We start from the raw sequence: 25,892 nt of genomic DNA, 5'->3' as shown, positions 1-25,892 counted from the left end.
TTTATTTCTCACGAATTGTTTTTTGTTTAATTTTTGTTAGGTGCGCCTTAATAATAAGATCCGGTGCTCCAAATTTTCAGTGATTTGGATTTATATAAAAACATTTAAATTCAAATACAAAATGCAATTGTGACTGTTAAATATGCATAAATTAAATCTATATGTATGTATATATATGGGGGAGTTTGAGGTCACCCCGTTAGCTGACAGTTAAGTAGATGCTCAATGGCCCAGATTGAATTTGAGCCGATCCAATGATTATGATAGTATTTCATATTTGAATTTTAATTTTTTTTACAAATCTGAATCACTTGAAATTTGAAGCGTCTATTGTTAAAAAATAGGCGACTGTAATAGAAATATCAAGAAATAATAATTTACCAAAATTAAATAGACCAAAATACCCTTAAAAAATTTCTAACACATGCAATTATTAATTGCATTTTCTATTCTTGTAGTTTGCTTTCCTATTGTTTGGAGAAAAACATTTGTAGAATTATTTTGTTCAGTAATATGTGGTATTCCTTCAAGCTTGGCCATATTATGGTCAGCTTTTTTAGGTCCTATTTTAAAGGGTGACGCGTTAACTTCAATTTTCTCCTTGAACTTTTCTCCCTTAAGTTGTAAGCTAGTCTCAGGGGGATGAATAAACTCAATTGTTTCTCCTTTTGTGGACTGAAAAGTCTGAAAAGATTTTTCAACTGTATTTATTTCAAATTTTGGAATTTTTATTCCATGGTCTTTAGCTATGTATTTTAACCATTTAAAGAATTTGACATTTGCCCTATGTTTTATCATGAACCTGTTAAATTTTAAATGGAAGGCGTCCCGAAGAGGTTCTTTAAACTCTTTGAAAAATGATTCTCTTATTTGTCTATTTTCTTCAGAGAAGAAATCCTTTTTGATCCACTCTTTATCAATTTTGAATTCTTCTTCCTTCTGTACCACACATATATCAAAATCAAGATTAGAAGGTGTCAGTTCTCTTAATTCAAAAGATTCCGGAATGTCCACTCTGTAGATTGGTTGTTGAACTTGGTTTGGAGTTCTATTGAGTCTTTCAATAATAGTTCTCCTATGAGTGGGTATTCTTTCATATTCAGATTGTGGAACTAAAGAGGTTGAACTTCTAGGAGGATCTCTAATATATGAATTATCAATCCTTAGTGTAGTCCTTCTTGAAGATGGAAAACGGATTTCTATTCTCCGTTAGTATATTCTATTATTTGTTCTGGATCTTTATTTTCAAGAACTTTAATCTGAGTTTCAGATTGTAAAACCCAACGCTCTGGTAGTCTTACTTGAGACCATGCCACTGATTTGGGTATGACTAAATTTGATTTTTCCATATTTGTCTGGAAAAATATAGTTTGTCCTTTTAAGTCCATTTGTCTGACATTTGGGCATAAAGTTTTCTATCCCAGAAAGCATTAGGGATATCGGCGCATATGTTCTTTTCAATATCTATTTTTAGAAATTTAATTTTATTTTGTATCCCGGGAAGTAGTAATTTTTCTTCTATATTTTTATATTTTATTTCTTCTTTTAGATGATAAAGAAATTTTTCTTTAGAAGAAAATCTTATCCCTGATATTATTAATCTCATGGATTCTAGGCTTGTCAATAAAGGTGAATTTAATCTTATGTCCTTCAATATTAGCTTCTATTCATGTGTCATCAATTTTAATTGGATAGAGCATGTTTAAAGGGGGGTTCCTAGAATAACAGGTTGACTTAAACCTTTTACCATTATGAAGGGGAATCTGAAACAAGCACCATTATTACATACTGCAGCGTCTGATGACTTGTAATTAATAAGCATTTTACTACCATCGGCAGTATTTAGTACTTGGGTAGTTTCGGTAAAATAATTTGTTGGTACTAATCCTTCATTTATGCAATTCAGGTAAGCTCCTGAGTCTATCAGGGCAGTAGTTTGAAAACTATATTCTTTTTGTACTACAATTCTGATGTTAGTAAACCATTTTTGGGTTATTATTTTGTCGACCAGGTTTACAAACTTGCAATTTTCTACCACATTCATATTAGCTTCAGATCCTTCCTTTGTTTTAGGAAGTGTATCTTCCACTTCTGGTGGTAAAGGAATATCATATTCAGTCACTAGATTATCGAATTCTAATTCTATGTTTTCATCTTCAATATTTTTTTTAGGAGGTTTCTAGGTTAATTTTAGAATTTGAACCCTTGTTTTTAGAGTTATTAACTCGTTTCTTACTTCATTTATCTCATGTTTTAATTCAAAGATTGAGGGTTCTCTATCAACCTGGGTTTGTTTTGCAATCTTCTAAGGATATCATGAAAACTATAATCTTCTTTTGTCGGAGCAAGAGAAGATCTTTCCTTTTTAGATGGAGTTTTGAGCATGTTGATATATTGAACTAAGGCTTCCCTTTTAGCCTCTGGATCCGTTATTTTGTCAATAAGATCTATAATCAGATCTTCTTATTTTGTAAGAGTGTTGATACTTAACCCATTCATATCAATGACTGCCTTGTAAAAATTACATTGGCAATTTTCTTCTTTTGGATTATTTTCATCATCAGAGTCTGAATCAGAACTACTAATGATAATATCTTCATCATCATTGATTTCTCCAATTAACTTTTCATTTTCTGAATCAAAAGAATTAAAAGTTTCTTCTTTTATTTGGAGTATATCAAATAATTGGGTTTTAAGACTATTATCTATTTCTAGAGAGTTAATTTTCTTTTTAACTCTACATTTAGTTTTGTAATGTTCTACTTTACCACAATTATAACAAACAAGAATTTTTCTTTTTCCCTTACTTTTAAAGGATGGTTTGTCTTGTAAAAATTTCTGGAAAATTTTTCTCTTATCTTTGAAGATTGTTTAAATTTTTTCTTTCTGAAATTTTTGTGCTTTAACTTTAATCGAAGTTTCAAATTGAAAAACCCAACGCTCTGGAAGTCTTACCTGAGACCATGCCAGTGATTTGAGTATGACTAAATTTAATTTTTCCATATTTGTCTGAAAAAATATATTTTGTCTTTTTAAGTCCATTTGTCTGGCATTTGGGCATAAAGTATTCATTACTTTATAACAGATCCTATAAACAAATGCTAAGTTTTGAGAACCAGTGTCCATATCAAAACCTTGCGTTTTTTGGTTTAGAGTTAGTACTTTTAACAGATTTGGATCGGTTAAGGCTACAGATAAATTTGGAAAACAATTAAAGTATATTGGGCCATTACAGAGACTAGATTCGACTATTCCTAATAAAAAATCAGTGAATCTTTTGTGTCGGCTTTCTCTTAAACAGAGTAGAACAGAATTATTTAATCTCATTCTTGTCAATGGTTTGACAGCTATTTGAACTAATCCAATATGCAAATATTTACTAGCATCGGCAGTATTTAGTACTTGGGTAGTTTTGGTAAAATATTTTGTTGGTACTAATGCTTCATTTATGCAATTCAGGTCAGCTCCTGAGTCTATCAGGGCAGTAGTTTGAAAACTGTATTCCTTTTGTACTACAATTTTGATGTTAGTAAACCATGTTTGGATTATTATTTTGTCGACCAGGTTTACAAACTTGCAATTTTCTAACACATTAAAAAATTGAATGTTTGCTGATTATAGAAAATAACCACCAGTCGAAAAACCCGACTGAAATAGCTGCCATATATTTAAAGCAACATATGCATCCCAATATGAATGAAAGATGCAGGGAATGGTATGAAAATATCCTTCTGGAAACATGTTCGGTATTTATAGTACACCATTACAGAAACAATTATACAAAAATAACATACTCTAAATTCCAAATAAAAAAAGTTATTTCTTACCAAGAATGGGGACTAGATCCTTTAAAATCAAGGATCACCAATTCAAAAGGATTTAAAATCAAATCCTATCATTACTTCGAATATATAAAAGCTTGGGATGAAGTTTTTGCATACCAGAATACAAAAAATTCACATAGCTGGTATATTCAGTTTAAATTGATTGAGCCAAATGAATTTCCCAATTGGTTCTCTATATGGGGATCATCAAGCCGAAGTCTACCTATAAATCTACAAATTTCACAGAGAAAATTCTCTAATTACAATAGTCAAAGTCTTAAAAGAGACTGTCATATATATTTTATGACCTTATATCAGGTCTTGTGGATTTTCAAAATGGGATTATCAAATCTCAGCAGATCCTATGGATAGGTGGGATTATATTCCCGAATTAAGGAGACAAATATACATCAAATGGTGGGACAGTTATAAAAATGAATCCTTCAGTCTAGATAAAATAAAAATGAAACTTATTCCTTCAGTTTCATCTCAAAAATAAAAAATAGAAATAGCAGAATATGTTGCAATATTACAGCAACAAAACCCTAAACTATCTAAAGAAGAGATTAAAAAGAAGCTCTGGAGTGCTATAGAAGACAATGAAAAAATGTCCACCTCTACTCAGTGTGATGAAGAAGAAGACTACAGTCCAATGAACGGTGATGACTGTGCAGGCATTGAATTTTCTTCAAAGTAAAGAAAATTCCCAAAGGGATCTGGACGACTCCACCCATATCTAAGGCACGTGTCCCTTCACCGATAGAATCTACTTTTTACTGTAGCCACTACAAAAAGCTGATTAAAGCAGATACTGTAGCCACCACCGACATAATCTACTTTTTACTGTAGCTACTACAAAAAGCTGACTAAAGCAGACAAACATCTGAGAAAAGATTGTCGGTGCGGATTTCAAAGAAATTTCAAATCCGCCTAACTCCTGTGGCTATAAGAAGAAGAAGCTGAGTTGTTTTACTGAGCACTTGAAAAATTTCTTCTGCGTCCTTCTCTTTCTTTCTCATAGATATACTTAGAGGTGTATCCAACCATCCAGCTTCCCTTTCTGTAAATGTGTGAGAGATTGATGAGTGCTGAAGTATATGTGTGATTCCTCTTATAGTTCAAACAGTTGTTGCATATTCTCGTCGAGCCTTTGTATCTGGAAAATGTAAGTTTTTATAGTTATTCATTGTACTTATATATTAAAATAGGACCTAAAGAAGTTGACTATAATATGGCCAAGCATGAAAGAATACCACATATTATTGAACAAAATAATTATACAAATGTTTTTCTCCAAACAATAGGAAAGCAAACTACAAGAATAGAAAATGCAATTAATAATTTAAAAGCAACTGCAGAAGATAAAAAAATTGGTAAGCAGAAAGAAGCTGTTCTGTTTAAACCTCCTCCAACTATTGAGACAGGAAAGTTTAGCTTACAAGGAATAAAGAAGAAAGAAGAAAGAAGACAATAGGGAATTAGTCGATGAATTGGTTAAAAGATTGGCAAAATTGAATATCAATAAAAGGGAGAAAGGTCAGTCTTCTTAAGCCAAGGAAGGAGATATTCAAGTCATACCAAAGGAATCTGACCAAGAAATTTCTGATATAGAAAAAGCTTTTAAAACAGAAAGCTCAGAACCTTGCGTTTTTAGGTTTAGAGTTAGGACTTTTAACAGATTTGGATCGGTTGAGGCTACAGAGAAATTTGGAAAACAACTAAAGTTTATTATGCCATTACAGAGACTAGCTTCGACTATTCCTAATAAAGAATCAGTGAATTTTTTGTGACGGCTATCTCTTAAACAGAGTAGAACAGAATTATTTAATCCCGTTCTTGTCAATGGTTTGACAGCTATTTGAACTAATCCAATATGCAAATATTTATAATCTTTCTTTTTATGATCTTCGATCATTCTTTCTGAAAGTAATTGAAATTTGTCTCGAGTTTCCATAACAAAAATACTTTTTTCAATTGTTTTTATGAAAAAATTACTTTTGAAGTCAAAAGTCCCCTTACTATAAATATCTAGTATAGTTACTTTTGGTATATTCCAATTTTGGATTTGTTTCTCTATATTATCTATTATAACTCCTTCTCTACTATTAACACGAAGTGTATTACTAGTAGTAGCAGATCTATTAGATAATGATCTGATGAAATTTGCCATTTAGTTCGAGTCAATTGGAAACAGTTCCTACACTTTCCTGGATCTTCTTGGCCTTAGTGATCTTTGGGTCACAGCGACTTTGAACTAACTTTGCAGATTTCTCAGACTCTTACTTAATAGTTCAGCTTACTACTAATAATACAGTTATACCACTGTAAAGTTAACTTGGCTCTGATACCATTCTTTCATAAATAAGCAGAAGCAGCATATGAGAATATAAGCTATCATAAAATTGTCATAAACTTAAACTATAAACAAATAAACCATGAACAAGCTATAAATATATAAGCACAATGATTAACTATAAAAACTTATATTTCCCAGATACAAAGGTTCGACGAGAATACGCAACAACAAGACTTTAACTGTTTGAAATTTCCTAGATACAAAGGCTCGACGAGAATATGCAACAACAAGACTTTAACTATTTGAACTATAAGAGGAATCACACATATGCTTAAGCACTCATCAATCTCTCACACATTTACAGACTCAGAATAGGGAAGTTGGATGGTTGGATACACCTCTAAGTATATCTAGGAGAAAGAAAGAGAAGGACGCAACAGAAATTTTTCAAGTGCCCGGTAAACAACTCGGCTTCGCCTTCTTGTAGCCATAAGAGTTAGGCGAATTTGAAATCTCTTTGAAATCCACGTCGACAATCTTTTCCTAGATGTTTGTTTGCTTTAGTCAGCTTTTTGTAGTGACTACAGTAAAAAGTAGATTCTATCGGTGGTGGCTACAGTATTTGCTTTAGTCAGCTTTTTGTAGTGGTTATAGTAAAAAGTAGATTCTGTCGATGAAGGGACACGTGTCTTGGATATGGGTAGAGTCGTCCAGGTCCTTTTGTGAATTTTCTTTACTTTGAAGAAAATTCAATCTCTTCACAGTCATCACTGTTCATTGGACTGTAGTTTTTCTATTCATCACTCTGAGTAGAGGTGGCCATTTTTTCATTGTCTTCTATAGCACTCTAGAGCTTCCTTTTAAGCTCTTCTTTAGATAGTTTAGGGTTTTGTTGTTGTAATATTGCAACATATTCTGCTATTTCTATTTTTTCTTTTCAAGATGAAACTAAAGGTATAAGTTTCATTTTTATTTTATCTAGACTGAGGGATTCACTTTTATAATTGTCTCACCATTTGATGTATATTTGTCTCTTTAATTCGAAAATATAATCCCTCCTATCCATAGGATATTATGAGATTTGATAATCCCATTTTAAAATCCGCGGGACCTGATATAAGATTATAATATATATATATGATAGTCTCTTTTAAGACTTTGACTATTGTAATCAGAGAATTTTCTCTGTGAAATTTGTAAATTCGTAGGTAGAATTTGGCTTGATGATCCCCATATAGAGAATCAATTTTTAAATCAATTGGGAAATTTATTTGGCTTAATTAATTTAAACTGAATATACCGTCTATGTGAATTTTTTGTGTTATGGTATGCAAAAACTTCATCCCAAGCTTTTATATATTCGAAGTAGTGATAGGATTTGATTTTAAATCCTTTCGTATTGGTGATCCTTGGTTTTAAAGGATTTAGTCCCCATTCTTGGTAAGAAATAACCTTTTTAATTTGGAATTTGGAGTATGCTATTTCTGTATCATTGTTTCGGTAATGGTGTACTATAAATACCGAACATGTTTCCGTAAGGATATTTTCATAGCATACCTTGCATCTTTCATTCATATTGGGATGCATATGTTGCCTTAAATATGTGACAGCTATTTCAGTCGGGTTTTTCGACTGGTGGTTATTTTCTATAATCAGCAAATGAATATATGTTGTTTCCAAATATGTGGTTTTAGTACTAGGAGTTTGAGTACTTATTGGTGTTTGACGGGGAGATATATCAATATCTTGTATTTGCCTTCTTATTAAAGCGTTTGATGTTGATGGTGATGTCAGGGTTTTCCTTGGGCTAGGGATTATTTCCATCGATCGCTTTTGTTGATTCCTTCTACCCTCCCTTCAAAACTTCTCGTGTTAAAATGTCAGGCAAATAATTAGTATTACCAATAAAATGTTCTATAGTAAATTCAAAAGTAGAGAGAATACCTTGTCATCTTGCGAAGATTTGTTTTGAAACGAGATTTTTTACATCTTTCTGAAAAATATCTCTAGCTGCTTTACAGTCAGTTTGTATAAGGAATGACTGGTTAAGCAGAGATCACTATGGAATTTTGTGACAGCATGGACAATAGCAAGTATCTCTTTTTTCACTATTGAATAATTTTGTTGGGCCGGGTTCCAGGTTTTAGAAGTAAACAAGACCAATTGCTCTTGATTATTGATTTTTTGTTTTAATACAAGATCAAGTCCCTGTTCTGAGGCGTCTGTTTCTACTATTTTAAACGCTGTAGGACTGGATAGGGCTAAACATGATAATTCTTTAGCTTTTATTTTAATCTTTTTGACTGCGTTAGTATGTTCATTAGTCCATTCTGGAGGATGCTTTTTCAATCTTTGGAATAAAGGTTTTGCATCCAGGGCCAAATCTTTATAGAAATCAGAAATATGATTTAAACATCCAAAGAATCTTTGTAATTCAGTTTTTCCCTTTATTACATCTGAAAATTTAAATGCGAATTCTATTGCTCTATCAATGGGAATAATTCTTCTTTGAAAAATATTGTGTCCTAGAAATCTTATTTTTGTTTGGCATAGATTTATCTTTTTTGCTGAAACTACTAAGCCAACATTCTTTATTGCTTTTATAAATGTATCTAAATGTTTCCAATGTTGATCAATAGATTCTGAGAAAACAAGTACATCATCAATACAAACAATCATAAATTTAGTATATGGATTAAAAATTTCGTTCATGATATTTTGAAATTCTGATGGTGCATGTTTTAATCCAAAAGGCATGACATTCCATTCAAATTGTCCAAATGGGACATTAAAAGTAGTCTTGTATTTGCCTTTTTCAGCAATCTGGATTTGTCAGTAACCTGACTTGAGATCAAATTTTGAAAAGATACAGGCGTTAGCCAGTCTATCCAGAAGGTCTCTTTTATTTCGGATCAGATATCTGATCCATCTAAGAACTTTGTTGAGTGGTTTATAATTTATAACCAACCTAGGAGCTCCTCTTTCTATTCTGAGGCTTTTTCAACATAAAAGGCTGAGCAACTCTAGGGTGATGAACTTTTTCTTATAAGTTTTTTGTCTAGTAATTCTTTTATTTCTTTTTTGCAGATCTCAAGTAGCCTATTGTTCATTTGGATAGGCCTTGCTTTAGTAGGAATTGTTTCCTCTCGAAAGTCCGGTACATAAGGAAGTTCAACAATATGTTGTTTTCTATCCCAGAAAGCATTGGGGATATCGGCGCATATGATCTTTTCAATATCTATTTTTAGAGATTTAATTTTATTTTGTATCCCGGGAAGTAGTAATTTTCTTCTATATTTTCATAATTTATTTCTTCTTTTAGATGATAACGAAATTTTTCTTTAGAAGAAATCTTATCCCTGATAATATTAACCTCATGGATTCTAGGCTTGTCAATAAAGGTGAATTTAACTTTATGTCCTTCAATATTAGCTTCTATATCTGTGTCATCAATTTTAATTGGATAGAGCATGTTTAAAAAGGGGGTTCTTAGAATAACAGGTTGACTTAAACCTTTTACCATTATGAAGGGGAATTTGAAACAAGCATCATTATTGCATACTGCAACATCTGATAACTTGTAATTAATAAGCATTTTACTACCATCGGCAGTATTTAGTACTTGGGTAGTTTTGGTAAAGTATTTTGTTGGTACTAATCCTTCATTTATGCAATTCAAGTCAGCTCCTGAGTCTATCAGGGCAATAGTTTGAAAACTGTGTTCCTTTTGTACTACAATTTTGATATTAGTAAACCATTTTTGGGTTATTATTTTGTCGACCAGGTTTACAAACTTGCAATTTTCTAACACATTCATATTAGCTTCAGATCCTTCCTTTGTTTTAGGAAGTGTATCTTCCACTTCTGATGGTAAAGGAATATCATATTCAGTTACTAGATTATTGAATTCTAATTCTATGTTTTCATCTTCAATTTTTTCTTTAGGAGGTTTCTGGGTTAATTCTAGGATTTGAACCCTTGTTTTTAGAGTTATTAACTCGTTTCTTACCTCATTTATCTCATGTTTTAATTCAGAGATTGAGTGTTCTCTGTCAACCTGGGTTTTGTTTTGCACTCTTCTAAGGATATCATGAAAACTATAATCTTCTTTTGTCAGAAGAAGAGAAGATCTTGCCTTTCCAGATGGAGTTTTGGACATGTTGATATATTGAACTAAGGCTTCCCTTTTAGCCTCTGGATCCGTTATTTTGTTAATAAGATCTATAATCAGATCTTCTTCTTTTGTAAGAGTGTTGATACTTAACCCATTCATATGAATGACTGCCTTATAAAAAGTACATTGGCAATTTTCTTCTTTTGGATTATTTTCATCATCAGAGTCTGAATCAGAACTACTAATGATAATATCTTCATCATCATTGATTTCTCCAATTAACATTTCATTTTCTGAATCAGAAGCATCAGAAGTTTCTTCTTTTATTTGGAGTATCTCAAATAATTGGGTTTTAAGACTATTATCTATTTCTAGAGAGTTAATTTTCTTTTTAACTCTACATTTATTTTGGTAATGGCCTACGTTACCACAATTATAACAAACATGAATTTTTCTTTTTCCCTTACTTTTAAAGGATGGTTTGTCTTGTAAAGATTTCCTGGAAAATTTTTCTCTTTTCTTTGAAGATTGTTTAAATTTTTTTTTTTTGAAATTTTCATGCTTTTCTTTACGAAAGGGTTTTGAAGGGGGTAGGGTATTATAACCAAACTGTTCACAGAAATCTCCTAATTTTTTTCTCCTAGTTGGTCTCTTTTTTTCCAATTGTCTTCGAAGCTTTAGGTCTGTACATAATGTTAGACCTTCAGCACAGATTTCGGCTGATAGTTCTCCTTGGGTATACAGAGAATAAGGAATAATTCCACCATGCTTATTTTTAAGCCTTGTTTTTACCTTTTTAGCAAAAAAGTGGGATAGTCCAGCTACAAACTTTTCTTTCCAATGATCTGATTTACTATCTTCTCTTGATAGTAATCTTGAGAAAAATACGTCTTAATACCATTTATAATGAGAGAGTGTAGGACATCTTAGATTTGATAACAAATCTTCAGATCTTCCTGCCAACAAAGCAGTGCTTCTTACGAAATGGAGGGTGATTGTATATATTAGTGTATTGACTGCTTCTCCTTCTTGGATTATATAGTCTTGGCCAGTTTCATTCTTGACTAGCCATTGTTTTGAGGCATTCAATATTTGATTTTTTGATTCTTCATCCATATGAAAATCCCACCAACCTCTTAACCATCTTGTAAATCCACATATTATGGCCTTGGCTATCTCGTGGTCTTGATTCCCACTTGCCTTGCAGGCAATGGCATACATTGTCATGTGTTTCATAAGATCTAAGATTTAATTTTCAGCCATGCCATCTATATTCCAGTTTACTATGGATTTCCCTATATAAGAGACCGAGGTAGAAATTAAGTCTTCTTCTATTTGAAGATCTACTGGGGTTGGTCTAGGATAGTACATTCTGGTTTGGGAAACTGGTCTAATTTTTCTCCCATAATCAATTCTATTAACTTCTAAGCTTTCTGTTTTAAAAGCTTTTTCTTTATCAGAAATTTCTTGGTCAGGTTTCTTTTATAGGACTTGAATATCTCTTTCCTTGGCTTTAGAAGACTTGACCTTTCTTCCTTTCATTGATTTTCAATTTTGCCAATCTTTTAACCAATTCATCGACTAATTCCCTATTGTCTTCTTTCTTCTTTATTCCTTGTAAGCTAAACTTTCCTGTCTCAATAGTTGGAGGAGGTTTAAACAGAACAACCTCTTTCTGTTTACCAATTTTTTTATTTTCTGCAGTTGGTTTTAAATTATTAATTGCATTTTCTATTCTTGTAGTTTGCTTTCCTATTGTTTGGAGAAAAACATTTGTATAACTATTTTGTTCAATAATATGTGGTATTCCTTCAAGCTTGGCTATATTATGGTCAGCTTCTTTATGTCCTATTTTAAAAGGTGAGGCTTTAACTTCAATTTTATCCTCGAACTTTTTTCCCTTAAATTGTTAGCTAGTTTCAGGGGGATGAATAGACTCAAGTTTGTAATTCCGAAAAACTTCCTACTAAACTGTTAGGGGTATTTTGGTTTATTTAATTTTTATGATTAAATTTTTATTTATTTTTAGGTGCTCCTTGATGAGAAGAGTGAATGCCCTAAATTTCCTATGATTAGGATATGTAGAAAGACGACTAGAATTTAAATACAAAATGTAGTCGTCATTATCAGATCAGCGTAGATTCATATTGGCCCATTGGGTTTACATTATTCCATTAACCCATGGGCTGGCATGATTTGCCTTTTCCATCTATATATATATATATATATATATATATATATATATATATATATATATGGAAAACACTACACAACACCTATAGGCGAAAATGAACAGTGATGGCCTGTGCTCATCACTGTCCAAAGTTCATCGTACGGTCACAGTTGTTCGGTAGTGTTTCAATTTTCATTTTTTTTTCTACAAATCAAAATGATATGAAATTTGGAGCTTGTGTTCATAAAAAATAGGAGAATCTAATAAAAATATAAAAAAAAAGTTTGCAAAATATAAATTGATCAAAATACCCTTGAAAATTTATGGGGATATTTTGGTCAATTTATATTTTGTAAAATATTTTTTTCATATTTTTATTAGGTGCGCCTCACTAAGATGTACACTCGCTCTAAATTTTAGATCATTCCGATTAATAGAAAAAAAATGAAAAATGAAACACTATCACACAATCGTGACCGTGCGATGAATTTTGGACAATGCTGAGCAAAGGTGAAATCACTGTTCATTTTTGCTGGCGTTGGGATGATTTTTCTTGTAAAACATTTTATAATTGTACTCAACAAATTTTGGACACTTATATACTTTTACTTTGCAGTATGATAATTTTTTAGTAAGGTATTTTTGGTCATTAAGAAAGGTGTGACATCATCCACATGGGGTGTGACATCACCCACATGAACTATACTAGTACCATTTAATGTTCCATGTGGGTGATGTCACACCCCTCCTAATGACCAAAAGTACCCTTACTAAAAGATGCTTGTACAAAACAAAAGGGTATAAGTGTCCAAAATTTGTTGAGTACAATTATAAAATGCTCTATGGTGTGAGCACCCTAACATAACCCATATATATATATATATATATATATATATATATATATATATATATGGAAAAACCTAAAAAAGCTTATGAGCGAAGTGCTACAGTGTTTCGCCACTGCCACGAACTTGCTATGTACTTTGCGGTTTATTGAACGGACTCGCAACGATGGTTTCGCATGATTTTTTGACCGCCACAGACCTAGCATGTCCGTGGCAGTCGAAAAGCGAACGCCGCTCGATTTTTTGGACAATGATGAGCCTATGGGCAAAAACACTGCTCATTTTCGCCCATAGGCGTTTCATAGATACTTCAGATATATATATATATATATATATATATATATATATAGGTCGAGAGAGAGGGAGAGATTAGAAGCAACATCAACACAAAGTTAGAATGTTGGAGGGATGATCTTGAATCTAAAGGTTTTAAAATTAATCGGACTAAGACAGAATATATGAAATGCAAGTTTAATAATAATAGAAGTAGAAACGAGGAAGTAGTTAAGATTGACAAGCAATAAAAACCCAAAAGACAATATTTTCGATATCTTGGTTCGATAATCCACAAAAATAGAGAGATTGAGGAAGATGTCGCATATAGAATTAGAACTGGTGGGCAAAGTGGAGATGTGCATCTAGAGTTTTATGTGATTGCCACATACCAATGAAGCTGAAGGAGAAGTTCTAAAAGAAAGCTATGAGACCAACTTTGCTTTATGGGATGAAATATTAGGCGATCAAGAAACAACGTACCCATAAGATGAGTGTAGTTGAGATGAGGATGTTGAGATGGATGAGTGGTAAGACAAGAAAGGAGAACATTCAAAATAGGTACATTCGAGGGAACTTAGGTGTGGCTTCAAGAGGCGATAAGATGAAGGAAACTAGACTTAAGTGGGCGGACCATGTGCAGTGTAGACTTAATACAACATTCTAGTTAGGAGATCCGATTTGGTTCAAGTAAAAGGCTCTAAAAGAGCAAGGAGAAGGCTCAAAAGGATATGGATGAAAGTAGTGAAAAGACACGAGAACTTATGGTCTTACAAAGGGCATAGCCCTTAATAGAGCACAACGGAGAACAAAATTCTTGTATTCTTGTGTGTGTGTATATATATATATATATAAGAAAAACATTTGGTAAGCCCCTGAGCTAGGCTTACTGTAGACCATGTAGCATGCACCTAAGAAGGAGTTTTTTGTGACCCTGAAACTTTTAAATCATCTTTATTCATCTCTACAATTAATCAAAAATAAAACTTTGATTTGCGGATCGAAAAGTGCTCCGTCTAAATTCTGCCCAAAAACCGCTCTAGGCCATCCTTTTTGTAGATGATCATTCAAGGTTTTTGGTGCTCAAAATTGTTTTTGCGTTTTCTTTTCTGTCTAATATGCTTCATTATGTGGAGGATTATTGATTTGGCACGTTTCACGCAAAAACCTTAAAGTGTTTGAGCCATGGACTAACTAGTATAATTTTGGCCATCGTTGCTTGGATCTCCCAACTAAAAGGCATGAAGAGCTCATGACAGGAATAAAAGTTTTGAAAAACCTGAAAAATTCTAAAGGCCATGGGTTCCTCCCAGGAAACAAAGCGTGCAAATCAATGCGCCATACTTCTAAAGGACAACCTAGCGCCATAGAAAGTTGTGGTTAGTGGTGAAGTGTCACAACGACTTGCCAGTTTGAGCCCAGCTCATCAGCTTAAGCCTATGAATGCTGAGGCCTTAGACCTTTTTGGGCTTAGAAACTTGATTCCAAGCAATTAAGTGGGTTTATGGTTGGATATATATCCAGCCCAAAGAAATTTTCTCATCAGTCTTTTGAGCTTTATGACAATGCTAGCCAGCATTTTGAAAAGTGACGGCGCAGATTGGGATATTGGAAAGTGGGACCTTGATGAGAGTAATCCTCCCTCCAAGACTGGTACCTACCTTTCTCAGAGGCTAACCTTTTGTGGAATTTTTTGACCATGTGGTCAAATGGTTGTTGATGAGCCTAGGATTATGGAGCCATATCAAAATGGTCCTTGTAGAATTTGGGGACAAGTTGGGGTTGATAACTTGTGGGGAGATTTTCTTTAATTATCCCGAGCATGTTTAGAAAACCAAGAGTTTGTCTTGTAGGGAGGAAATATAAAATAGAGGTCTTTAGGAATGTTGTTGAAAATCTATTTTGCATTTTAGGATGGTTCTTAGTCCCACTGGATGCATGTCTCAAAAGGATTCCATTAGAGACTGTTTCGAGCTAGTACAAACGAGCAAGTTAAAGCAAAGGTTGTCTTGTTTTTGGGTAATTATATTTCTGAGGGATAAATTATGAAATTGGCCTTCAATCAGGTTAATGTACCCAGAAGCCTAATTATATTTCCAAGGTATAAATTATGAAATTGGCCTTCAATCAGGTTAATGTACCCAGAAACCTAATAGCTTTATGTTTTATATAGCTATTCTTGAAGGAGGTGGGCCCCAATGGTGAAAATCTTAATGTTTTGAGAAAAGAAAAGAACCTTTAATAAGAGTTCTTTCAGGCTCGTAGGAAACCATTCCTTTCATTCTGTGATGTAATCACTTTTTATATGTAATGAAAGACACTAGAAAACCTTAGGCCTGTGTAGCTAGTATATTTTCTTTATGTGTTGTGATGTTTTCCAAGATAAGGTATTAACACTCAACAAGATTTCTCTCTTCGCTCTCTTCTGATCTCTTCTCCACTCATTTTCATGTCTTTCTCTACCCTAAGGCCCTCTCCTCCCACCCTTTCCAGCTCTTTGGGGAACAGATAAGTAGAGAGAGGAGAATGGCCAAAAAGCAAAGCCAAGTTTCACCCTCTTTCACTTCAACCATTCACCCACATTCTTCTTTTAAATTACTCCAATACGCCTTGGTTTCAGTAATACATCCCTGATTCGCTCAAAAATGTACTTTAAAGAAAAAAGATAAGACCACTGTTGTACTCCTTTAACCCTCTTTTAATACAAACCATTACATTCTCAAAAAAAAAAAAAGAAGAAAAAAGATTAGACCAATGACTCTCGAAGGGAAAATTGGAGAACAACACACAAATGGGGATCAAACTTGCCTTGGATCGCTTAAAGATCGGAAGCTTTTTTGTTGAAAAAGAATTAAGAGTCTCAAGCACTTGTAAGCAACTCGTTTCATTTACATCCAATCATTATATAGAAAGAAAAGCTTTGATTCATGGTTACAAAGTGTTGTAGACTTAAAACAAAAAGAAAATTGTAGACATTCGAGATTCGACACTGGAAATCATATAATTTATGTATACCTTCCTTATGATTGAAGGGTGTTGAGCTGTAGTCTCTCTCTAAGCTTTTTCACACTCCATCCCAAAGTTGATCGATATTAATCTTTTTCTCTGAAAGTTATGAGGATCTCTGTCCATGAGAGTGTAGCGAATTTCAATTTAGAAAGGGCAGTGTTTCAAAAAGCACTAGGCGGCACCCAGGCGACCGTGGGGGTCCAGGTTGCCCAATGCCTAAGAGGGCACCCAGAACCTGGGAGGCCCAGTTGAAAAATAAAAAAAGAAGAAGATAGAAGTCGAGAAGAGAATTTTGATAATCCACAAGACCATAATCCATATTTTCATTCAATGCTAAAACAATAAAACCATACAAGCGTACACTGATAGTCCAATACACTATAGACTGTACACACAAAAGTTAGAAGAATTAGAAATTAGAAAGTAGAAACTAAAAACAAGAAAAAGAAAATATACATAAATTCAAAAAATATACAATCTAGGATACAATAGTCAACACTCAACACCAAGAGTGTTCAGTCATCATAAGGCTCATCATATGCATAAGATTCGGGGCCATCATCATCGGTGTCCTCCCTCTTCAATATGACGTCGTCCTCTGTTGCTTTTGAATCTACATCTTCCTCCTCTTCTTCTACCTCCCTCTTACTAGTATGTACAGATGAGGCTTTAGGAGTCTTGCTGCTCTACCATTTTCTATCTTTTTGTGCTTCCTTGAACTCAAATATTGTATAATCTCCTCCTTGGTAGCCTTAGGAATATTATTACGCAGGGCAACATCCCCCTCAATACTGGCAAAATGCCCTAATCAGTATCTTTTCCACAATAATTACATTTAATACGATTTTTGTCATGTGGATTTGAGTTATAACCATACTTTCAACCCGTATCACCACTTCTAGAAGAACCTGGAGAAGATATTTCTATAGAACAAGGCTCATTTTCATTATTTTCTGGTTCTTTTAAATTCAGAAATTGTCTAATCTCATCCCGAATAACTTCAGAAACTCTTTACAAGAAGCAACATTCCATTTAATATCGATAAGGTGTTTCTTGAATCGGTTAATACCCCCATTGATATCTTTTTTACAAAAATTACGTCTTATACAATTTTTATTGTTTGGTTTTGGGTTATAACCATACTTCTAACCTGGATCACTTCTTCTATAAGAACGAGTAATAGATCTATTCAATTGACAGGGATTTTATTCGTGTTTTTGTTTTACAGAACTCATATATTGCTTAATTTCCTCTTTGATAGCTTTAGAAACATTTTTACAAGAGGCAACATGCCCCTTAATACTGGCAAGATGTTGCATAAACCGTTTTTTCCCCTTTTGTATCTTTTTCACAAGAATTGCATCGAATGCAATTTTTGTCATCTGGATTCGGGTTATATCCATAGTTCCAACCTGAATCTCCACTTCAACTAGATCCTGAAGAGTACATCTCAAAATAAAATAAGCAATCTAAAAAATAAAGTTTTGCACTTATTTTGATTGCTCAAACTCTAAACTCCTACATCTGAAATGTTTTCTAATACTAAAATAATAAAAAACACCCTCTAATAGGATTAAAAACCTCCAAAACTAAATCTAATCTACATGGGCGATGTTTGGATCTATTTTTCGTAATTTTGAGAAACATTTCAATCCAATGAAAATAACAAAATTTAGTTTTTTTTAGGTTTCTTTATCTCTGGATGGGTTCTTGTTGGTTTAGGTTTCAAATGAACCTAAAACCCATCCTTAAAAGCTTTTTTGTTTTAAAAAACTCAATAGAACAAAAAAAGAAACTTATTTCCGCCCCTAGGCGGGGTGCAGGCCCTGAGCGGCCGCTTAAGGTTGGGTGCTGGGCACCCTCCTAGGTGGATTCTATATCGCCTAGGCAACCGCCCAAGGATTGCCGCCTAGTTTGGCCGCTTAGGCTTGGGCGATGCGCCTAGGCTTTCTGGACCGCCTAGGCGCCGAGTGGTTCGTTTTTTTGAACAATGGGAAAGGGGTATTTATAAAGGAACATTTCTTTGGACAAGAAGGGCATTTATATAGAGCTACTCCATTAACTGCAGGGAGTTCGACATGTGGCAAAAGACTGGACATGTGATTGACACTTGGGAAAGCATTTTGGGGCATTGAGAAGAGAGAAATATCCTTACCTGTGATGAAAGCCTTAACCGTGGTCAAAAGCGTTAAAAGTGGGTGGAAGCCCTCACAGCAATTGCAAGTTGGGGTCTCTAAGTAGAGGCATAGGGTCCTTCGTGGTTGGGCAACGACTTTGCCAGTGGAAAAAGTTTGGTCAGCAAAAGAAAAGACTATGACCCATATCTTAACCTCAGCCACAGCCCGGCGGCTGTGCACACACACAAATTGAAATCAACCCTAAGGCTCCAAGTTTCTCTCTCTTCTGAGCCCCTAGAGGAATAAGCAGCCTTCCCACTTGTAAGTTTGTAAAGAGCCTTGTATATGGGCAACATGGGACTAAAAATTCCCTCCTAGCCATACTTTTCGTAACTTAGACAATGGCCTAACAAAGGTTACAACACAACAGCTGTTGTTGTTGTCGTTGCAATTTTTTTTTCCCCTTTGAATGTTAACTTGGGATGGGTGGGATTGGAGCTTTTGATGTCACTTTTGTAGCTCCATCTACCCTGACCTCCATGACAAGAGACCCATACTGAAATATTGTAGTTGTTTTGAGACACCATCTAAAATATTAACCACCATTGTTTATGGAAAATTGTGAAGTTTGCTGCATTGCTTGCCCATAGAAACCTGGGAATGAGTTTGGTGTGAACTCTGTTCGGCAATTAGAAAATGAAAGGGTTATTTGATTTGACAAAGAATTTATGGAGTACGGTTATTTATTGATGTTATATAGGGAAAATCGATATTCTGGATTGTTTCAATTTTCCCTTTTCAGAATTTCATTTTGTTGCTACACTTGTATCACTTTCCATAAACCTGTAGGTGTATACTTTGTTGCTGCTTGTTTATTGCTTGTAAACCACTTAAAGAATGTTTATCTGTTTCTGGGATCTTTTCAGAAATGCTAGGGTTCCACCTGAAACTGCTTTTGGAGTCTGAATTTTGAATAGATCTTGTAACACTTTGGTGCTACTTCCTTTATTGATAGGTTGAAGCACCCAAGAGGAAACCCAGTAAATCTCCATATGCCAGTGTCACTGATACGGGTATTGATCCTGAACTAGCCACTAAACGACTGAACATTGACTGGGATTCAGCCGTAGATATAGATTCAGCTGATGAGGCTGGTGAAACTGAAGTTCCCTCGGTTCTGGTTCGTTCAGTGACAACTCTTCTCTCTGAAATCTCATTGTTTTAACTCCTATGCGTAATTTTATAAGCCAAGTTTGTTGCAGGGATATGGAATGTTATATGTTGTCACAGCCCTACCGGTCATCATTGGGGTTGCTGTTGTGCTGATCCTATTTTATAATTCCCTTCAATGAAATGCTTTTTCTGCTTGTTTGGTGTTTGTGTCATGGATGCACCTTGCCCTCACATCTACATCAGAAATCTTGGGGCATATTTGTATGTACATTGCAAAACTCATCTATTACTTTTGTTGAATTATATTACAAGTTCTTGTCATTGATTATAATTAATTGTGATTACATTACATTGTGTAGATTTGCAGCATGTTTGGGAATGTTTCCGAAATTTTTGGGAGCCCCGGAACCGAATCACAATATCATGGTGTTTTACATTATTTTTGCAAAAGGGCTTCACGTTTTCCGTTTTTTTCGGTTATTACATGGATGCAAAAGTGCCGGGACGTTATTGCCTTTTTCCTTTACTGGGTTTCCTTCTCCACCAGTTGCAAACAGAACGTTACAACCATATAACCTTCTTTCCCTATCTGCGCATGACACGTCTTAGACTGAATGAGAAACTCTCCACATTGTGCACCGGATTGACATGCTGATCACTACGAAAGGTCCCAGACCTGAGTTATGCCATCTTACTCTGCCTGGTCAAATGAGAAATGGCCAGTCTTTCGTGGGGTGAGTCTATGTGATTCTAATACCGCAACCTTGGGAATTGGTTGGACAGCCTGTTTGAGTTATTTCCATGCCATTCATCTTTTGGGTCCGAGCAACTCGAGTAGTTTTAAGTCTGAGTCATGGAATCATGTTAGATTCGTCGCATTTCGGCTAAAGGGGGTGAGGTCTTCAGCTTTGGGTTCAAAACTGAAAGCTGAATTGGAGCTACTACCACAGCATTTTTGAAACATTGATAAAATATCAACAAAATTTCCAAAATATTGCCAACATTAAAAAAACTATATACAAAAGAAACTGTGTATTAATTTTGAATTTTTTGTTTGAAAAAGAAACCAAGTCCGTCCTCCCTGAATCAGCCAAAGTGCTTCTTTTTTTTGGACAAGCAAAAGTAGTATGACCTTGAACCTCAGGCTGATGTTTTACACAGATAAGATCTTTTGAATTAATGGAACGTTCTATTTGCTGCATTCACAGCTCAAACACACGGTTCTTAAACGCCTCAGTTCTCACGTGTGCCAATACCTACCATGCGCCAATGCAATTTCAATTGTTGGGTGATGAAACATTTGTTTCTATGAATCTCCTCCCCAATTAGGGCAAAACCTGAACTGAAATCGCAGGTCCCAATCAGCTAATATTCAAGCAGGGTTTGGGTAGGCGGTAATACCTTTCACATTTAATCCCGTAAAGGCAAGAGACAATTCTGAAAGATTAGTATGGGTATTTGGATAGAATAGCTTGAAAATAATTTCATTCAAATTGGAGAGGATGAGGCCTGCACCTCTACGTTTGTAAGTTCCCGCAAGCATCTTAGGACTGTAAAAATCTCACACCGGACCCCAGTCGCGGGGAAAATGACATCTAGTTGTATCCCACGATGGCACGATACAAATCTAGGTAGGTAACTTTCTCTGATTTCCAAAATGTTAATTGTCTTTTTAAAATGTATGCAGTCCTATTCATTTAAACTTTGGGTCGTGTTCTTTGTAAAATGACGGTGTTGTATTCCTTCAGCTCGGATCCCGATTGTAGCAAGTGTATCCAGATACTTTTCACTTGCACGCGTCTACTTCTTCGATAATCATCTTGCTCTATATGCCGAATGATCATCAAAGAGGTAAAACTATAGACAACAGAGCATTGGTGAAGTATTCTTGACTTGGCTGAGAGTGTTTCCTCATCCTAGATTTTAAACCAAGTTCTTGAGTACACGTAGGAACATTCCTATACAGCATAACACCTCCTGAACAGTAGAGAAACCTATACCGATACCATAAATTTACCACAGAATTCACCCTAGAAGCAACTAACTAATTGTCATCCCAAAAGTATCCCATTGTCCAAAGTCTCACACCAATCATTAGCCGTTCTTTAGAGAGAACTTTTTCAATGGTTCCTTGTACACACTCCTTGTTCCCAGATCTTGAGGGCCACTTTTCAAAGATTTCAGGAAGAAAAGCTAAACATTAGAGAATAGTCTGCCCTCTCTCTGTAAGATAGGGTTACATGGTCATCAGAGGAGCTACCAAGAAAGCTACTTGATCATTCTATAGGAACCTTGTTCTCTCTATGATATATAATCCAACACTAGTATCAGAGCAGATGTACCTAGTGCTTTATTTTTTGCAATCCCCATGATCTCGAAGCTTACACTTGTTTTTTGTATTCTCTTTTTTGAAGCAAAAATAACGGCCTTCAAAATCTTGTTTGTATTGGGTTTCTTGTTAAACAACTTTTCCCCTTTTATCTTGAGTTTCATGTAGAATTTAGATAATCTACTCCGTGGAATTGTTCTTCGTAATTCTGTTTTAAAAGTTGAAAACTTACCATGGTGTTTTTTTTTTAATATTTTACAATTTCTTAGAAATCTGTCAATATTCATATGAACTCTATGTAAGTATATTTTTCTTTCCTTCCTTCGTTGGGTTTCATCATTTCTTTTTGTAAAGGATGTGCACATAAACATTATCTCATTATTATATTTCCATTATTATTGCGATGGAAGTTAATTGGTTCCTACCCTGCCAAACCATTTACTATTTACTCTATGAATTGAGTTCATTAGGGTAAAAAGTGTCCAACTATATTTTTTGTCTCTGGAGACCTTTAACATTCAAAAGAATCAGTAGCCTATTGCATCACATCAATGTGCAAACAAACTATTGGGGGAAGTTTTCATTAGGATCACAGCCCATATAGAATCAGTAACGTATTAATAGAAGATCTATTCCAAAACTCAAATTTTAGTTAAACTTTCTATCTTAATTTTCTTGCATTTTAATACCTTTCAATTTTAGGCAAACTTGAAAAATCTAGGCTAGTGATGGTGGAGTTATCAAAACTTGAAAAACTTAATGAAAAAAAATTATGCAAAAATGAACTTGAAAAAATCAATGAAAAAAAATTATGCGAAAAAGAAAAATAGGTGACAATGATAGGATTATGTTCTATATTCAAATCCACCAGCTTTAAAGCCTTAATCCCAATGGTCAAGCTAGAAGGAGATTATAAAAATGGTTGGCAGATGATAAAATAGCTAGGACCACAATGCGAAATTATATGGAAGATGACTTAATTAGGGTATTTGATGACCATACCACCTTATCTAAGAAGTATGACTACTTCTAAGACCCATGTTCAACTCTTATTAACAAAGTACAACTCTTGTAGGATGAAGGAAGCGAAGTAAGTGACCAAGCATGTCAACAAAATAATGGTGCTAAAAAGGACGTTGTTGTGGCCAAGAATCTAATCCGTGATTGCATGCAAGTGTCCATGTTCTTAATATCTCCCTACATCTTGTAAACTAGTTATGATTGCTTTGTACCACTCTGCATGGGCCATGACCATGCTAAAACTTCCCATGCGTGGAGCCAAGAAAAAAAGAGAGACAAAAGTCAAATGAGTTTCATTTTAGTCAAATGAGTTCCACTTTGCTCCAAGTTCTACTTCCTAGATTCTTAATAAACTTAATAATCATTAAAATAATAATAATAATAGTAATAGGTATATAAAAAGAATAAATTTTAAAAAATAAAAAAGCAGGCCAAGATGACATGTTTTTACTGGAAGGAAATTGGAGATATCAAGGCCAATTGTCATAAGTTGAAAAACAAAATTAGGAACATGAATAATAACAATACTCGAAATAATAATAATAATCAAAACAAGAGAAATGAATTAATCTGTGTAGTTTTGTAATCATTAATTGTTAACTATAACTTGAGGAATTGTTGGTGGACACAGCTTCCACTTGACATGTTTCGAGGACCAATGATGAATTCACAAAGTTGAGCGGGATCGCAAATGGCATATGTATAACATGTTTTTGTTATGATATGTGAGCATGATAATCTAATGCTAATGAGAAATGTATGCCTGAAATGAGACATGCTCTGTTATGCAATGAATGCATGCTCTATAATGAAATGAATGCATGTTCTGTTATGAAATGAACGCATGATAATGAGACATGCTCTGTTATGAAATGAATGCATGCTAATGCGAAATGTATGCCTGAATATGAGACATGCTCTGTTATGAAATGAATGCATGCTCTGTTATGAAATGAATGCATGTTCTGTTATGAAATGAACGCATGATAATGAGACATGCTCTGTTATGAAATGAATGCATGTTCTGTTACGAAATGAATGCATGATAATGAGACATGCTCTGTTATGAAATGAATGCATTCTCTAAGATAATGAGGCATGCTCTGTTATGAAATGAATACATGATAATCAGACATGCTCTATTATGAAACAACTGCATGCTCTATTATAAAATGATGAATGTGCATGGTTGTAATAAGACATGCCTATGAAATGATGAATGTGAATGGTTATAATAAGACATGCTTATTAAATGATGAATGTTCATGGTTGTAATAAGATATACCTATGAAATGATGAATGTGCATGGTTGTAATAAGACATGCATATGAAATGATGAATGTGCATGGTTATAATAGACATGCCTATGAAATGATGAATGTGCATAGTTGTAATAAGACATGCCTATGAAATGATATGTATGCATGGTTGTAATAAGACATGTCACAGATGTGATATGCTAAGAAAGTTGTGTTGACAATTGAGATCTTTCCCTAACTCTCGATAATATGAAGAGAGTTAGGATGTGAGTAATTTGGGAAGGTCGCGCCCCCCAAAATCTATGTGAGGCACTATGAAACGGGGCATCCGTTGATAGTGTAACGCCCTCCAGCTAGAGAGCAAGGATAGGGATGTGTCTTGCAAGGCCATTGCCTATCAAATGCCTCAAAGCGCACTGGGGACTGTGTGTGTGTGTGAGGCACTACGCAACGAGTCATCCGTTGGTGGTGCTTCCCTCCAGAGTGATAGTAGAAGTTCTAAGCATCGAAATTTGATTGGCCTGTTGGATAGGGCTTCTACTTCAAGAGTAGGTGATATTAGGATCCCTTGATTTTGTTTATGCTTGATATATACGTGCCTGATTATGTTGATCAATGTTGATGCTCATTCTTGAATGATATGACATCTGATTTGTTATTGCTCCACCATGAACTGAATCACGCACGACACATTGCTAAATATGATTTGGGCACATGGCTACATATTTCTAAGATTTACATGACATCTTGATTATTATTATGAGATAATGTTCATAGACAGAAAAGCATGGCACCTTGATTTGTTTATTGGGATGTGAAGCTCACTCTTTTAACTTTCCTCTATGCAGAGTGATAGCCAACGGGTTTTGGAAGGGTGTTTTGATGATCGCAATTGGAGCCCCTTACTTCCTCCCTATGGAAGCTTCTTTTTAATTATATGTGTTAAATGGCAGTTTGGCAATATATTTCACTTTGTATTGGAACTATGTATTTGTTGTTGGGCCTTTTTTGCATTTGACTCTTTTGTAATATTTAGGAGCTATTATATGTAGTTTGGGACTTGTTTGTCCAGCTTTTTGTGGTTACGTGCTGTGTTTTGTTTTCAGTGGTTGGCTTTGATTCATACTTTTCAAAGTATTGAGCGCACTCTCACCTGAGTGGCATTCACTACCCATGGTCACGATCCCACACCCTATTGTCCTCCGACGGGCCCGACGAGTATGGTAGGGGGCGGGACCGTAACACTTTATCATCCTTAAAAGGTTAGCATGGATTGAGTTGAAACAACGGAAGTGGCTACAGCCCACTACCACAGTCATTGATGATAATTATGAATCTCTTATTCTAATCCTACAAAATCATGGGGTTTGAATGTTCGAGAAGCGTCAGTGATCGCATCTATGAACATAATTTAGTAGAAAGATCAACAATGTGAGAATATAAGTCCAAGAGGTAAAATG

At 34.5% G+C, this 25,892-nt stretch overlaps 1 protein-coding gene across 5 annotated transcripts in view; it reads left to right on the top strand.

Annotated features, from left to right (window-relative positions):
• CEST (death domain associated protein) overlaps positions 1 to 25,503 on the top strand; it is a 49,045-nt gene extending 23,542 nt beyond the window's left edge. For 2 of the 5 annotated variants that reach the window (XR_966408.3, XR_016050523.1), the window contains 3 exons: positions 19,667 to 19,831; positions 19,914 to 20,085; positions 20,184 to 20,274. Coding sequence is in view for 2 of the 5 variants with exons in the window: in XM_011622014.3 (XP_011620316.2) it covers positions 19,667 to 19,831; positions 19,914 to 20,003 (255 nt within the window). In the remaining 3 variants the exon portion in view is untranslated. Of the gene's footprint in view, positions 1 to 19,666; positions 19,832 to 19,913; positions 20,275 to 25,280 lie in introns of those variants that run through there. The other 3 variants (XM_011622014.3, XM_088859956.1, XR_016050524.1) reach the window with 2 other exon arrangements.
• Positions 25,504 to 25,892: the final 389 nt, after the last annotated feature.

The sequence above is a fragment of the Amborella trichopoda genome, chromosome 2 (assembly GCF_054954075.1).
Source record: "Amborella trichopoda isolate Santa Cruz 75 chromosome 2, AtrichopodaSantaCruz75HAP2 v2.0, whole genome shotgun sequence".
NCBI lineage: Eukaryota > Viridiplantae > Streptophyta > Magnoliopsida > Amborellales > Amborellaceae > Amborella > Amborella trichopoda.
The sequence above is the reverse complement of the archived record's forward strand: the minus strand, read 5'-3'. Positions and strand labels throughout refer to the sequence as shown.